At 42.5% G+C, this 17,440-nt stretch overlaps 1 protein-coding gene across 1 annotated transcript in view; it reads right to left on the bottom strand.

The window, feature by feature from the left end:
* Positions 1 to 3,013: 3,013 nt before the first annotated feature.
* AGBL1 (ATP/GTP binding protein like 1) overlaps positions 3,014 to 17,440 on the bottom strand; it is a gene marked incomplete at its 5' end in the record, with an annotated part of 203,599 nt that continues 189,172 nt past the window's right edge. The window contains one exon of the mRNA XM_031055887.1: positions 3,014 to 3,320. Within this exon, the coding sequence (XP_030911747.1) occupies positions 3,014 to 3,320 (307 nt within the window). The remainder of the gene's footprint in view (positions 3,321 to 17,440) is intronic.

The following is a 17,440-nucleotide window of genomic DNA, read 5'->3' as shown; positions in this document are numbered from 1 at the left end:
GGAGTTAATCTAAAGTTGTTTTACACTTTGTTTTATTAAAGTCAATGCACTTCCGTTCCTCTGTGCAGAGCCTGGCTCTGCTTAATTACCATGACTCAGGGAGAATTTTAATAGCGCGGAGCGCGCAGTGCGCACGGAGGCATTCTCCTGACCTCTAGAGGTCTGTCAAAAGAAGAGGAGCATCTGCTCCCTCTCTACAAGTTCTTGGGGAAAAAAAAAAGGAGGCAGCCCACAGAACTGCTTCTCCTGAAGTTACCCAGGTACCATTCCCAAGTGGTTTGTCACCCACCTGTCCCGCTGTGCTTCCCCATCCTTGGGCTGGGGGCTTCTCCTGCTCTCTGCCTTCTGCAGCACCCTCACCACTTGCTGACAAGTTATTGGGCACAGGCATGGGATGCTGGCAGGGAGAAAAGATTGGCCAGGTTTTTGATACCACACAGCAGCATTTATGCAGGTGTGGTTGACGTCCAGGGACACTGCTCCCAGCTCAGCTGCTGCGTTTGGATCCCAGACACTGAAAGCACCCCAAGGACTCTTGCCACATTTCCGTTCACAGAGAAAAGCAAGGCACAATTCTTCCCAAGGATTTCTGAGATTCACATTCTCTGAACCTCAGAGAAAGGGAAAACACAACTCTTATCACTTGGTGTCCCTGTGTTGTGCCAAAGTAGAATTCAATATGGAGATTGTTTATCCAAAGTGATGGTGTTTCGTTTCCTTGGCCTATCAGGGCCAACTGTGTGTGTGTGTCGGGACTGTCGGGGGACAGCCACGAGATTCTGTGCAGTGTGAGCAGTTGTGTGCAGAGTGAGTGCTTGGCAGGTTCAGTTTAGATGAAATGTATATAGTACAGTATAATAAAGTAATTAATTAGCCTTCTGATATCCATGGAGTCCTCCTCGTCATTCTCTCCCCTTTGTCGGAGTCACCTTTGATTTACAATACAGGACCTCTGCCATCTCCTCTCCTCCTGCACCTCCTAGCACACAGGTCTCTGAAATGGTGCTACTGCTCATGCACATTTGGCTCCAAACACACATGGAAGATACATCTTTTATTATATTATGACTAGTCCTGCACAGTTTAGTCACCAGTGCAGGATTTTCCCACTGAACTGAATTCCCTCTATCTTAAAAAACTCAGAATGAAACAGCTAGAAAGCCAAATATTATAGCCCAAATATTTGCATCTCATTAAGGAAAATGCTGATTTAAGAAGATTTCTTTGCAATAGGGTTTACCACTGGCAAGCCTTGGTAGGCACCCTTCAGCTACTCTTGTGGCAGTGCTGGTACAGAAAGCAAAGTGGGTGCAAACATGCATGACACAGATATGTACAACAGTATTTTTTACCCTGTGCTCTGGGGATGTGCTGTATGCTGAACACCCCAGAGCATGGCTTTTGTATGCTGCCATCAGTTCCTAGCACAGTGTCAAGTTTCTGTCATGCCTACAAACACTGGATTTTTAAGTTAATTATACGCATACATTGTTTCTTTATTAATAAGCTTTGAAGCAGTATTATACAAACTATTATAATGGGAACACCTGTTTCACCTCTCTTGTGTCCCTTCCTGTGAGCCACCCTTTTATTAAAATTCAGTATTGTGTGCAACAAGCTGCATGCTAAACCAAGCAGAACAGGACATCTGTACAGAGGCACACACCACACCTAATGAATTAGTCTGGGCTAAGAAGCTCAGCTTCTAAGGACCCAAGCTGCCTGTCTTTTGAGCAGCATCCTAGAGAGACAGAGACACAGGGAGCTCTTATGTGCTAGGGAAGATTTTAAGATCCATGCATACTGAAAACCAAGCAGAACAGGAAGAAGCTTTTTATCTAAAGAGCAACCTCCTGCTGGAAAATATTGTCTAGGTAGTCTGAAGAAAGGTGCTCAGAAACACATCAGTGCATTTCATGTTGTGCACTAGGAATTCTCTTCAAAACCAGCATAAAACCAGGAAGATGACACAGTGCTTTTAATAATGCATCAATATTAATAATAATCATCACTGGTAATCACTGGAGCCCTTGGAGGCTGTAATGCTACAACACACTCAGCACATTCATCCTTGTCCTTGAGCCTCACAAAGCAGTGACAGAGTTGGGAGCCTCTTGCGTCTTAAAATTAGCTCCATTTGGATTCAGGGCAATTCCCCATTTGCAGCAGCAGAGTCTAAGACACTTGTCAAGATCAGGCAATGTGAAGTGTGAGCTGAAGTGACACGGCTTCATGCTTTAGAGATACAGAACATGTGTGTGGGTTCTCTGTCTGTGCTGGATTCTCAGGAACTAGGAGGTGATTTCAGGAGAAATATAATTTTTCTCCATTTGTGGATTAAAGAAACTGTTCTGATTGATGCTTGGGCTAAATTCACTCCTGGGTTTTGCCACCATCACTATTCTGTTGGTGAATTTAGCTCAGGTTTCCAGAGGATCGCTATGAATTGTCACTGCTGCTTTCCTTACTGTAGCACATTGGATTTCCCATGTTGTTGCTGAGATACAACCATCTCAGAAATATGCACAGCCTGACCCAACCTGTTGAATGCACTGTAAAAATTCTGATCTGACAGAAATCAGAGACATGCTCTACAGCTCTAGGGAGAATGGCAACAGAGAGCTCTGCTGAAAGGCATCAATAACTGTCACTTCTCCAGGCAAAGGCTGCCTAAAGTCAGAAAAAGAGAATCATCTCTGATTCCTTGGTCTCAGAATACTGTTCCTTAGGTCAATCTGTATGAAACCATGAGGAAGCCATGAAGCTGGGGATTATGTTTAGGAATAGATGATCTCACATGGTACCACCTGGGCTGGTGGCCCCTCACTCTGCCTCGGGTACAAAGTGTAAGGAGTCGTTCTCAGCAGATGTATGGATACAAATTACACAAACATACAGTCAGCTTTCCATTCAGAACCAGGAGTAACACATCTGGGAAGGGTGCTGAAGCTGGCAAACAGGCAAACATGAGCAGTGACCCATTTTCTTGCTGCTCTGCAGGTCACAGCCTTGCTCACACAGGACTGCTCTCAAATCCATGGCACAGCCCAAGTGCTGATGAGCCCAGAGGAAGAGCTGTGCTGTTGGGTGCTGGCTGGCTGGAAATGTAGAGCCCTCTCAGAGCCCTGGAGCTGCATGTCTGTCCTGTGGTCACTCCTTCATCTTCTGTCTTGCCTTCCACACACGAGAGGCACTCCTGGATCTCTTGGTCTAGCTCCAAGAATTCCTCTTCACCATCAGAGCTACTGGCAGTGTCATAATCAATCTCTTCTGAACAAGGAGGTTCATCATCAGACTCCAGGCTGCTGTTACTGCACCTTCTGCAGAAAAACCACAAGAGAGACTGGACGTCACCAAAGGAAGAGCTGTTCTCAGGGGGAAGAGCAAGCAACAGGGAAATGCTTTCTCTGGGTTCAACATTGGCTCTGTTAATAAGGGATGAGGTGGTACTAAGCAAGCTCTGGTGTGTCTTTGTGTCTGTCTCACCAATGAGAGTGATAAAATGAAGAGTGATACTCACTGACCTCTCAGGAGCAAAGCATTATTATTCCCATCACTATTACTGCTATTGCTACTACAGAAACAGACTGCTTTACATACAGACAATGCCATTCTTGCCTTGAGGCACTAACAAAGGTTGCAGAAGCTGAAATACAGCAGAGAAGAAGGTATTCAGTTTCCAGAAGGCTGCTGGTTTAATCATCATCCCCCTCGCTGTAGTTCCACATTTAGTGTAAGACCTAATTAATCCAGGTGGTTGAAGTGCTTTGGCATCTTTTCCTCCTGTTCTGTGGATGCTCAGAGCACTGCTAACAAGAGGCAGCACAAACAAAAACCTGAGCCTCTTGGATCTTCAAGCACACTGGCTGCAGGGAGGGCAGAAGCACGAGGAGAAACTGTGTTTGGTGAAGAACATGGAAAGGTTTTGATAGTTTGGCTTCCTGGGAAAGGGCCAAACTCAGAGTCAAGTCTGAATGGCTGAGGAAAAACTCTAAGTGGATGTCACAGCCACATCATCTGGCTCTCAGAAAGGCAGGTTACCCCACCTTGGCCTCCTGCCATTTACTCAAAGGAATGGCACCGGGGCTTTCCTTGCATGCCCACTTTCAATGCACAGTGCATGAGGTTTGCCTGATGCAATATTTATGGCAGAAAAGTGACCACTAGACTAGATGGCACCAGGCTGCCTGCATCCCATCTGGCCCTCAGCCCATGAGGGCAACTGGGTAATTTTTTGAGACCAGAAAGAAGCCTGTGATTTCAGTGCTGTCTGGGTCACAGTCTGGATGAATCAGGGGAAGAGATACTGCATTTTTCACCTCCAGGTCAATGTTTTCGATTAGACTCAGAGCAGGGAGTGTATTGCTTTGGGGGACAGGCAAAGGAATAATAATACTCCACCTCTGGGCCAGAGTTTTTTAATTTGTCCCAAGCTGGGAAGAATGAATGGCTTGGCAGATGGAGCATACACAGCTTTAATGTGTGGTCTGCTCACTTACATGCCAGTAACCAGGATAATCTTCCAGCTTTCAGCTGTTACACAGCTCAGCCAGCAAGTGAAGTTTCAGAACATACCAAAGGTGTAAAGTATTGCTTTTGGATGTATTGATCTCTCCCCTCTTCTGTACTCCAAGAAAGGTGTAAGATTTTCCTAGGTCTGAGACTCCAGCTCTTAACTGCAGAGAATTCTGCAGCAGAAACAGGCAGTGTCAACCCACATCTCCTTCTCAGGCTGATCTCTGGCTTAGTTTACTTCAAAGGCTGGGTATAAAGGATTTTCTGAAAGCTTAATAGAGCTGTACAGCTTAAAAATAAATAAAAGAATAATTATGCACTTTTACAGTTTCTGGCTCTACTTCAGTTTGCTCAGAAATCTGGGTCAGGAAGAACTCATACTGAAAATGAAGATGTGACATGAAACAAAACAAACAAACCAGGACAATCCTCCCAGCACAAACAGCAACAGCAATGGTCCCAGCTGAGTCTGACCAGTGGGTTTGATTTCTTCTTTTAATTTCCGTATGCAGGCATTGCATGAATTACTATGATACTGAGTACCTATGATAATGTTCAAAGCTGACTAAACCCAGGGGAACCAGAATTTTCATCTATAAGGCCTGCTCTTGCAGATTTGCAATCAAAAAGAACCAAAGCCTACCTACTTTCAATATTGCACTTGTACATTTTTAAGGAGCTGCTAATGCCATTGGGACAGAACATAGCTGTTACCCAACTCACTGATATTTTACAGATGGAGAAGCTTGCAGCCTAGGAACTGAAGGTCAAACATTTGCATTAACAGGATAATTGGGGGGAAAGAAGGTCCCTGTTATTACTTAAATCTGGGAAGCCAAATAACAGGATCTTCTGAATTTTTCAATAATTTAAGTGATTTTAAGACTGTGTTTCTGACAAAAAAGGGAAAATGCCTCCTACCACAAAAACATTTTGCTAATGAAGGGAAGTCTGGAAGACAACAAGCAGAGAATGAAAGGCAAAAAATACAAACCTGCCATTTCTTTACATTGAAGACTGAAGGGATATTCTTTAGGAAGCAAGTATTTATTCATAAAACATTTGTAATGGACTTCCACAAGTCCTCCTTGTTGCCTGCCTGCACAGCACACAAAACACCAAGAGAGCTCAATTTAGGGGGGCAGTTGTGCTGCAAAAAGAGGTTCCTCCTGAGTGAGGATATGCTTAGACCCTGTTTGAGGTCAGGAAGGAAGATTTTCTTCCTCACTATCTCTGCCCTTTGCTCCTTTGCTGTGGCAGCGATGAGCAAGGCAGTTAGCATTGATCTTGGTAGTGGCTTCTCCAGCCTGGAGTGCTAGCCCTGGATCAGAGCCACCAGCACAGGTCTCACAAACAGCAAAGGGATGGCACCAACCTCCTCCTGCTGCCAACACAGGCTGCAGTCACACTGCTGACTTCAAAGCTGAGAGGATCTTCGTCACATTGACAAACTCTACAAACCAGTTACATCTCTGCACTGTACGGAACTTTACATCCCAATAATTCACCTTCCGCTGCAGGAAGATTTAAAACACATTAAAATGTGTTTTACACATGTTACAAAGCGACACAAATGGGCTGGTTCCTAGCAGCAGGTTCTTCTGAAAGAGGAGAGATGGCAGCTTGGGGCATGTGGAGGAGCCAGCCAGTTCCACCAACCAAGTGCCACTCCTTGCATGTGCTTCCCCACATGGGAGAGACCATCCCCTTCCATGCAAATGGTGAAACATGGTAAGGAACAGGATTGCCAACATCTATTGACTACTATATTCTTTCCCAACAGAGTTTTGGGGGTTTGTTTGTTTATTTTCAACCTGATCTTTAAAAGCTGGAAAAGAATTAGCGCGACAAAAAATGAAAAGAAAAACCAAAAGCAAAACAACAACAAAAAACCTACTCAGGAGACATGAAACATATTTATCAAAGAATAATGATGTTGTCTTACAGAAGGTAAACAAAGAGGAGAACCAATGACACTACATTATAGAAATCCAAGACAAATGTAGACTATGAATACCACTGAACATGAACACAGTGCAGAAGAGAAGGGGGAAAGCTGATAAATATATTCTACAGCCAGCAGTCCCCCAGCTTTCACTATAAAACATGGACACATTTGGTTGATCTTCAAAACCTATGGCCTCATAGCCCCCATCTATTCCAGCTGATGGGAACCACAGCAGCAATTTGCAACTTCATGATGTGATAAATAGAATTACTTTGTTTTGATTTTTAATTTGCATATTTACTCAGATATGACTTAATCTTAATTAGTTCTCCTTTTCTATGTGGGTGTGTTTTTTTGTTTGCTCAGTTTTGGAAAGCAAGCAAGATTTGGTTCCCTGTAAAATAATTCTGGGTTTTTTGCTGGCTTAATGGGAGGAGAAGGAGAAGGGAGCTCAGTGCCTCCTTACACAACTGGAACTTTGTGGTATGACTGGAAAACACTTCTTTTAGTGCCTACTGTCAACCTCTCATTCTGAGTCAGCCTGCTAGGACCCAGCTGGAGAGAAAGCTCTCATGTCAGCTGTCCTGCTGAGCCACACCTCAGAACACACACTCTGCAGCTGTGGTGATAAACTAGAGCTGCACACTGCACATGGGCATGAGTGGCATTTCTCTTCCATACTTAATTTTCATCTACTTGTACATGCACTTCCAGGGAGTGGAGAAAACTAGAGAACCCCTGAGTAATTTCTAGCGATTTTTCACTCACATTTTGCATTTGTGGCAGGTCACTCACTCTCTGTGTATTGTGCTGGCTGGCTCAAAATAGAACCTTTCATTTTTTTTCTGCTGGAAAGAACGGGCACTGACAACTGTCCCTCTTAGGGAATCTGTGACTGCTGCTCAGGGTTTCTGCTTGACCTTCACTTGACAGCCCTCACAGTTGCAATGCATTACAGAAGGAAGTGGAGCGTTTACTTTTGTTTCATATTGCTCCTCTCACTGTTGAAATTTGTTGCAGAGAGAAACTGGGAGGTTTAAATGCATCGCATAACACATATAAAGGAGGAAAAAGCTGAGGCTGGAGACCACTGCTGGTCATGGTCATACCAATGATTCTCTCTGAAGGATGTATCAACAAACAAGCAAACATGTCCTCAGCCTCTCTTTGCAATGAAAAATAACCTCCCAGCACAATCACCCTGCCCGTAACCCTATTTTCTCCTTGTGTTAAGCCTTCTCTCCATCATGGCATGTCCCAGTTCTTTGGAAGATGCCCAAAGCAGGGATGTGGCTGTGTATAATGAGCCAAGCACATCTCTGATACAGTTCATAGACTAAATAAGGCAGGAAATGGCTTTAGTGAAATTTTTCAGCAGTTGAGACATTCTTGTGTGTGAACAGAAAATAGAAAAAAAGATTTTTATGTGATTTAACAGGCCAAGTTCTCCACAGGTACAGCATTCACCTGAAAGGTGTGGTTTTCCCCCACTCAGGCAGGGAGTGGAGACCCCAGAAAGTTCCCTGACCACAATTATCACCCGTGCAGAAGGGGAATTGCCCATTCTTTTCCAAAGAAGTTTTACCTATTGTACGAACAGTTACCAGTGCTGGTAAATAAAGTGTCCTGAAGCTTTAAAGTTATGCTGCCCTCTCCATAGTGATTTGGAATTGCCTTGCCCTTCTGGCTTTCTGACATTAAAATTCCATCTACACCACCAAATCTAAAAGGGATGTGTGGTCTTGCACAGTTTTGCTTTTGAGGAAACCATATGTTTTATTAAAAGCAGGAACACTGCTTCTGAAGGCTTGTAATGAATCTAAAATGAACCTTAAGCAGACACATTTGCAGTAATCCCAGAGTACAATTCTGCCTTTAATTGCTTCAATAAAGTAGATTTTAGGGCATAAATGAAACAACTATGATGCTTGCAGGTAATTACACCTGTAAGAAATACACTACAGCAACAAGATGCCAGCAAAGAAGGGCTTTAATTTGCCCTTTGTGTCTGGATTCAGTTGCTACAAGATGCCTTACACACCTTGTAATGACTTTCTAATTTCTCCTCTGCTGCTCAGCAGCTCCCCAGACAGCAGCCTGGCACCCTCCTGCCTGAGGAATGCCAGACAAGGATCTCTTTAGTCCCTGACCTCACCAAGGGAGGGGACCTGCTCTGTTCTGATGCAAGATGACTCCAGCTTTGGGAGCTATTGCTTTCCCCTCCTTGTTGCCACACTGCAAACACTAATGATGTTAATTTTGTAGACTCCCAAGGGACTTGCCTTCCCGAAGACTCTTTGACAAGGACTTTTGCATCACTCAACATCTCCTGAGAAAGTGTGTGCTCAGCGCAAGGCAGTGCCAGGTGCCCTGGCACTCAGCCCACCTCGGCCCATCCTTTCACCAGCAATATAAACGTAATTAAACGTGGTCTTGAATCCTGTTTGCTGTGCCTGAGACATGTTTGGTCTTGTTTCGAGTGTAGGTTGGGGGTTTTTTTCCTTTTTTTTAATTACTGCTGCAAATAGCCAGGAGAAAGGTGCAATTCATCGCTAAGGCTCGAACTAATTAGTTTTTCAGAAGTTCCCAGGCTAATTGTAGACTGCAATATTTATAATTGATTTGGCCAGATTAGAAATGGGTGTCTGGTGCACCAGTTAGATAAGTAAAGGGCAAATGGGTTTTATTTAGAAGAGAAGACAGCTTGTAAATAAAAGGAGAGCATGAAGAGGAAGAAACAGGCTGACTCCTGGCCAATACTGTCCCCTAATGTTCATTCAGGCTTGCAACAATTTAGCCCTGGGTCAGCAATTTACTTGCATCTACCATAAACTGTTCTTATTCTCAGGAATGGCTGCCTCCAACAGTGGTGAGAATGTGGCTGATGCTACTGTAGAGCCAGTGGGGGTATTGGGCACACAGCTCTCATCACAATTTTCCATTTCCATCTTAGGAAATGGAAAAGCCTTCAATGAAAGCAGAGAACTGCATTTAATTGAATTACGCCATGCCATTGGGACAGCTTTGATCTTCCTGTGAAAGATGAGTTTGCAGACAGGACAAGAAGGCATTTTTCTCCCATTTGAAGGATAGCTGACACTGCAGGACATTCCTGGGTTCCAGGTATCTCAGCTCAGATGCAGGTGTGCTTCCAATGCTAACCAATAAAATTCACACAAGCTGGTCTTCAGACTTGCAGGATGGAAAAGCTGCTGAGGGGCCAGAGGCTGTGGATTCAGTCTTATGAACAATCATTAATTTCCTCCTAATGGAAGACCAATCTATATATCAGAGCAGGGCAAACACTGCATCTTTAGCATTCTTATAGCTGTAGGCTTGTAAGCATTAATAAAACCCAGTGACTTGAACAGATACAAGTCAGCTGCGAAATTAAGCTCTGGCAGTTGCTGCAGACCCCAAACATAATGAGTTTTTCTTCTCTCACCCTTAGACTGTTCTTAGGTCTTGTATATTTTTTTTTTCTTTAAATACATTCACATTTCAGCACAGGAAAACACCATCCTGTGGGTATTTTATGAAAGATTTGTGAACTGGCATATTCATTTTAGTTTGTGATGATGTTTTCTTTCACATGGTACAATACCTGGCTTGGACAAACCATTAATAATTCCATTAATCTGCTGCTTGCAAGGGCAGATATGAACAGAACAGCTGCATCCCCATCACCACTGACAAGCTGAACCAGGGTAAAATTTCCACTTATTATGGTGTGAAGTTAATTTTAAAAGAACCTAAGCGTGGAAAACTCTGACTTTACTTCCACAGACATTCCAGGCAACCTGTTAAATTTCAATCACACCAAACAAGTTCAGCCACTCCACCCAAGGTGGGGGAACAGCTCATTCACCCAAAACTGTCATCCAGCACCAGCTTCTGTGTTAATTCCTTGGCAATATGAGATATGCCTGAAGAAATATTGAGACCTGACTGCCCATGTCTGTACAGCACTATACTCTTGACATTTGGGCCAGAATCCCAAGCACCGGGGCTCAAGCCCTGGGATAAAATTTTAAGCAAGTTGAAGACTTTTATAAGAGTTATATATGATATATTTATGTGATATATTCAGGTACTGTTGGGAAAAAAAAGCTTAGAGTGTTTTGGGAAAGCATAGACCACACCTTGCTTTTTAGATCCATATTACACTACAACTTGGTGTTTACTTAAGGGATGGTTTAATACCAGGTCCACTGTGATCTTGTTATGTTCATTAAAAATGAGATATACTCACAGGAAACAGAAGATGGCTGATGTAAAATAGATGGAATAATACCCATCCACTAGGAAGCACAAGTAGTGGCTTAGATTAAGAGTTTAAGGATCAGAGGAAATGCTTCCAAACCAGGTAAATTTTGGCTTTCTACAGCTTAAGCTTTCTATGGAAATATGAGCAGTCAAGGCCCCTTGTATGGGAAGATATTTAGTGAGACTACCAGAACTCATTAGGATACTAAATAATGAAAGAGTTGCTGAAAATATGGCTTTGAAAGTGTTTGAGAGCTTTTCTCACAGTGTCTCTATCTCAAGCAATTTCTTCTCAAAAAGATAATCATGTTATTGATGATACTTAGCAGTCCAGCCAAAGTAATACAGGAAGATTATTGGAATCCTTGTAATTGCTTTTAGATGCTTCCAGTAGTTGAGATATTGGCACTGTGTGTGGGGAAAGAAATGTAGAAAGATTTTGGCTTAGATGCTAAAAAATTGTACTGCTGAGGATAAAGAATGTAAAGGCAGGCAGGTTCTCCTGAGATCTTTTTTCCCTTGGTGCTCTTTCACATAATTCCACTGACTCTATCCAAGCTGTATAAGTGGTTCTATATATTTAATTTCAAAAGTCCAGGTTTTATATGTATATATCCCTTAGTTCTCTCTGGGCAACTTAAAGGATTTGGGATTTTGAAAGCAAAATGTTTTAAGATGACCGAGATATGTCTAGCCTGTGCCTTAGTTACATATCTGTCCTATATATACGAGGTATTTTTGGATCAGATAAATACACATGCAAATATTTGTTTGCACAGCAGATGACAGATAGATATCTAATTACTTAACTGAACTAATAATTGCTGTAAATTACTGATTTCCAACCAGTACACCCCGCGAAGGAGAAAGAAACATCTTGGTTGCTGGTTTTTCTTCATGCAAATGTATTTTTAGCTGTTACCCACTCTGATGTTTCAGAGAATCTATGGCAGAGGACAAATTATGAGGTTAAATTATTATAAATTATATGTGTCCATGTATAAGCTTAAACAAACACATAAATACAGCACCATCACTTATCTACCTTTCCTTAAAGACAGATAAATAATAGATATATACACATTATACACACACCCAGACACCCACACATGCACTCAGTTATGTGGTTTGCTCTGTATTCAGAGCACAATTTTCATTACAAGACATGGGAGGTCTCAGGAGATGCTCCTACAGCTCCCTGAGAAATAACAATAGGTGATCACTGAACCTTGATTCTGTTGCATTCAAGTGGAAGCAACCTGAGGGAAAAAGCTGCTTATTGTGACCAGAGCAAAGCAATTCTTTGACTCCAGTCCCCAGGTGAGTGTTGACAAAACAGGAGTTCACCTGAAAGGGAAATTAGACCATCTGGGTAGGACTGGCAGCAACTGACAGAATGAGGGGACACAGTCCTAAGCTGTGCCAAGGGAAATATAGGTTGGATATTATAGGTTGGTATTATTATTAAAGTTTTTTTCAGAAAGGGTGATAAAGTTCTGGAATGGTCTGCCTGGGGAGGTGGAGGAGTCAGCATCCCTGGATGTGTTTATAAAAAGCCTGGATGTGGCACTGGGTGCCAGGGTTTAGTTGAGGTGTTGGGGCTGGGTTGGACTCGATGATCTTGAAGGTCTCTGCCAACCTTCTGACTCTGTGGCTTGAGATATGTTAGGATGCTCAAGAGGCAGGCAGAAATGGTTGTCTAAAACATCCAGTATTGTCATCAGCTGTTTGGGAGCTTAAAGCAAGACTGTGGCTAAAGATCTTGTATTCTCAGTAAGGAAATCAGGACATTTTCCTATTTTCCTATTCCATTTGGACCTGACTCATTCTTGTACCTCTTACATTTTTCAAAACCCCTCTGCACAAATATTTTTTTCCCCACAATCTTGGGCTTCAAATGGGTAAAGAACAGGTGGGACCAAAAATACTCAACTCTGGAAAAGAGAATGATTCTTGTTCTGAAGCACCCAGAGAAGGGACAGGGTATGGCAATACATGGAGGTTCAACAGCTGTTCTTCCACTGAATTCTGCTTTTAAGGAAAGGCTTCAGACAAATCTCAGCTTAAGGGCCATAGAAAACAATTCTTGGAGTGCACTGAAGGCAGTTAAGGCCAACGTGATGGCAAAGCCCTGAAGCCTCGGAGGTTCCAGGTGATGAACATCATTTAACACGGCCACCTCTCAAAGTAACTTTACCTATGTTCCTTTGCCAAGGTCTGGTGTTATCGGTTATCTTTATCAAATCTGTGTTATCCCAGATTTCTTGGAATGGATCCAACACAAATCTGCAAAGTCATAATCCTCCTAAAAGTTACACATCTCATTTAGAGGTGCTCATCATAACTGATCTGAGAAACCTCCTGTATTGTAAAAAGTTCTGAGACTGATATGGAACTTTTGTTCTCTCATCCTTTCCTGAGGAGAACAAATATATTTAATCAATATTATAGTTGGTGGGGGAGAGAGAGAGACCCTGTGTGTACCCATAAGAATGAAAGACAGCAAGGGCAAGGTCAAAGAAATCTATTGTGCCTTTAAAGCAGATTGAAGTGGGGTTTATAGCAGAAACATCTGATGAAGTATGTGTGATCATAAATAATCAACAATAGATGCAGCTTAAAACTTCAGCCTCTGCCCTCACCCTAAATCTCTTCTCAGACATAATGAGATTCAGATAAAACAAATCTGAATACTCATGTTCAATATCTTTCAAAACATTCTGATCAATTATGTTTTTAACACCATATGGACCCAAATCCAAAACCTTGCTTAACCTCGCTCATTACACAGCTGATTTGCATATGCTTTGGACTCCATTAAGGACAACAAAAAATGTCATCTACTGCATATAAAAGTGGCAACGCTTGCTAATTCCCTGATCTTGCCAAAGCCCTGCCAGATGTTTCATGAAGAATAGCAAATATTTCATTATGTTCTCCCTGCTTCCTAAAATTTGTCTGTCAGGAACTGCAAGGATGAACAAGAAAAACAACAGGCATGGAGAGCTGACAAAAACATGAAGCATCAGTTTCAACCTATTTCAGAGCTCAAACGGGGTTCTAAAGGGTTTCTTTGTGCCAGAAGGACCTTCCAGCCAGGAAAATATGACTCCCAGTAAAGAGAGGAAAGAGGAAAAACAACCATTTGCTCTGATCTAAGGAGACAGCATTGCCTTGCAAAAAGAACAGAGTAAAGCACATATAAAAGTTACCATTGCTGTTTGTTGCACAAGAGATCTCCAAATTCTCTTCTGTGTTCCTGTTGTAGGTATTTAATAATGTTTCACCCTGTATGAGAGGCAGATGCAGTTTTCAAATGAATCCATTTGTAGCTTGTAGCATCTATCAACTCCCAGCAGGGAATATTTTTTAAAATCGCTGTTAATATGAGTATTTTCTGAATATTTTATAAAAATCAGTTTTCAAATGCCTGCCAAAATATTCTATGTGTTTTACCTGAAAGTTGCAATTATATTTTCTTTCTTTTTTCTGTATGTGAATATATATGTCTATATTTATATATGCTTACATAAATTCTTAAAAGAACACTAACCCACCATGGAAGCAAGCATATTCTGAGTGAAAGCTGAAGCAACATAAACTGACAAAAGTATTCATTTAATTATGGTGAGACATGTATTTGGATGGATGGGGCAAATTATAGCACAGCTTGCAGAGCAGTGAAACAATCACTTTATAGAGAACCACCCTGAGCATTTAACGTCACTCTCTGATTTACAACTAAAAATGATAAAAGGTCAGTTCTTGTGCACAGTGCAAGTGACTGAAAAAATATGTCAGGCTGTACATCAAAGGAAAATTAAATCATGAGGTTAAAACACTTGGTTTTCAAAGATACAGGTTCTGTACTCACTGGGCTTGCAGTCACTGTGAGCAAACTGCTTTTCTCTCTTTGCCCCAGCTCCCCAGAAAAGAGCACACACAAGGCTCCATCACTGCACCTGTCTGCATGGCAGAGCCAAGGTGTGTCTGAAGCCTTCCAACACCTGCCTAGTCCAAATGAGGGTGCAGAGCTCTTTAATTGCCTCTTCTATGTGTGTGTCCTTCTCTCCTCTGAAAGCAGTGACAAAAAGGGTGCTTAACCTTGCTGAGCAAGGTCCAAAAAGGTGCTAAACCTCACTGAGTTTGGTCCAAAAACTGCTCTCAACAAACTGTGACTTGAGTAAAGTAGCAAGTTTCCAGATCCATTAGGAACAGAAGTCAGTGTTCTTGATTCTGCCAGACAGGAATGAAGAGTTTAGCTGGAGGAATGATGAGGATGTAGGACTCCTGTTGACATCAAGAGGGGGGAGAGATGCTCAGTGGCACCAAGGATTAGCTGCCAGATCATATTTTGAAAGAGAAATGCTGTAATTCTTGCAGTCCTGAAAATAAGTAACTTTATAAAAATGAAGGGGAGATTGTTTAGAAGGGAAAGAAACAGGCAAAAGCTGCCAGATTTTCTGTACCCATTGTGGCCTCTGATTTTAAGCAGCAATCCTGGCTGCCAGATCCAGCTCAAGCAAACAAAGGTTGAGGACTTGTGCACACTGGTTCCACTGGACCCGAAAACCTCATTAGTCACGAAATCTTGTATTTCCTGGCATTTGCCTTTGTAGTTATCTTTTCCTAGTTCCTCGTTTTGTCTCTGCTTCAGAAAGCTGCTTATTACACCAAAATTAAGTGACGTCTGCTCTTCTCATGGTGGAGTCTGTCTTCCAGGAGCTGAAACACCAGCTGAAGAGCAGGTCCTGAGTTGTTCTGGCCCATGAATTGTCACCAAAGCATGGAAAAAGCCCACAGAAATTATATTTTCCAGTGCAAACAGCACAGATCCAAGTGCTAGAATACACACACACACACACACTTCACAGAGGGGATGCATTTAGGAAGGTTATATTCATGGATACATACAAGATCCTTGATTGATGTGTTCTGTGACAGAATCTCTTCCTTCCCCACCAAATCATCATGGCCTCATTTTCTCCACAGACATTTCTGCTGTACCAGCAATAATGAGGTTCCCCCACAGTAACATTTCAAGTGCCAGTAACACACAAACCCTTAAAAAACCCTTGTATTATGCTGAGGGGCCCAGGCTTTTGGAATGATGGAGATAATGGAATGGTGGAGTAGCTGCAGCCAAGTCAGGCTGCTGCTGACTTTACCCTGAGATTCCCAAGCTTACACTGGACTTTCTCCTTTTCTGCACAGCCAACCCAGAGATAAACTCTGTCAGATTTAATGGTGCATGATGCAGGCAATTCAGTATCAAGGAGAGGGGGGGAAAAAAGCATTTCTGAGGCAAGATGGGTTATCAGCTCAGCTCAAAAAGCAACCTATCAAGAAACACTGCCAAGGCGACTTCAGAAATCTATAATTTAGGTGTTACCTTAAGCCTGAAACTTTGTTTGGAAATTTCATACTTCTCACAAGCAGACTGGCAAAGCCCAGAAGGATCAGACCAGCTATCAGTCCAGATGACAAAGTAATACACTTAGTGTATATCAAGTGCTGTGCACATGAAAGGTACAGGAAAGATGGCAACATTATACAGCTTTATCCTGCAAGGAATCAAAGCTGTTATTACACAGCAGTTTTCCAAGGGCTATTACACTCCATTGCTTACCCACCAATCAGCTCACCTTACTGGGCTTCCCAACAGTATGAATCACTTTTAAATAACAATGCATTTACTTTACATACAAACTTTGCAGCCTGAAACACCCCATACTGCTTTCTGAAAGGGAAGAAGCCTGAAGATTTATCAGGAACAGGGCTGTTGATGTGCAGGAAGCTGCACCAGCATGTCCCAGCTGAGCAGCTGAGCTCCTGAACAACATCATTCACCACTAATTTTGCAGCCATTTCTGAGGCAGGGAGTGACACATTACTTTAAATCTTGTCATTTTTTAGAACAGAAGGCAAAGAATTCTAAAGTCAGTCAACAACCGGTACAAAAATTTTAGGGAACTGAAGATAAGAGAAATATGCCCTGTGTCAAAACTTGGCAAAGATGAAAGCCCTAGATCCCCAACTCTTAATACTCAGAGTATTTCTTGGTTTGCAAGTGAATAAAGACTGCTGTGCAAGGACAATCATTCCATGGAATCACTTAATGATCTGGGTTGGAAGGGACCCTAAAGATAATCTCGTTCCAATCCTCCTTTCATTGCCAGGAACATTTTCCACTAGATCAGGTTGCTCAAAACCCCATCCAACCTGACCTTGAACACTTCCAGGGATGGGGATCATTAGCTGAGGATTACAACAGCAGTGAGAGCCTGTGGAACCTTTCATGCCAGCCTCACACCCCTACTGCACAGACAGGCCCCGTGGCAAGGCAGGGTGCAAACTGCAGTCACTGCCAGTTGCCTTTCTCTGACACACAGGTATTTGCTGGAACTGTCTCATGTGAGTTTAGGAGGAAAAGGCTCAGAATTAAATACACTTACACAATTAGGGTTGCATTAACCTAAGCTGCTAAGGATGAATTCCATAAGCAAAATGTGTAAATTATGTGTCCAAAGATCTGTGACTATGCAGGAGCCCAGCCAAGCACCCCAAACCAATAGCTTTAGCTTCTGGAGATGCTTCCTCCCACTTTTTCGTGCTGTTGTAGACATTCCCAATGCAAGAGAGGTCCATGAGGAGACAATCAAGAGAAAAGAAAATTTCCTGAGGTGTCTACTGCCTTGCTGCTTTCAAGGT

The sequence above is a fragment of the Geospiza fortis genome, unplaced genomic scaffold (genome assembly GCF_000277835.1).
Source record: "Geospiza fortis unplaced genomic scaffold, GeoFor_1.0 scaffold171, whole genome shotgun sequence".
NCBI classification, from domain to species: Eukaryota; Metazoa; Chordata; class Aves; order Passeriformes; family Thraupidae; genus Geospiza; species Geospiza fortis.
This window is presented reverse-complemented; position numbering and strand designations above follow the sequence as displayed.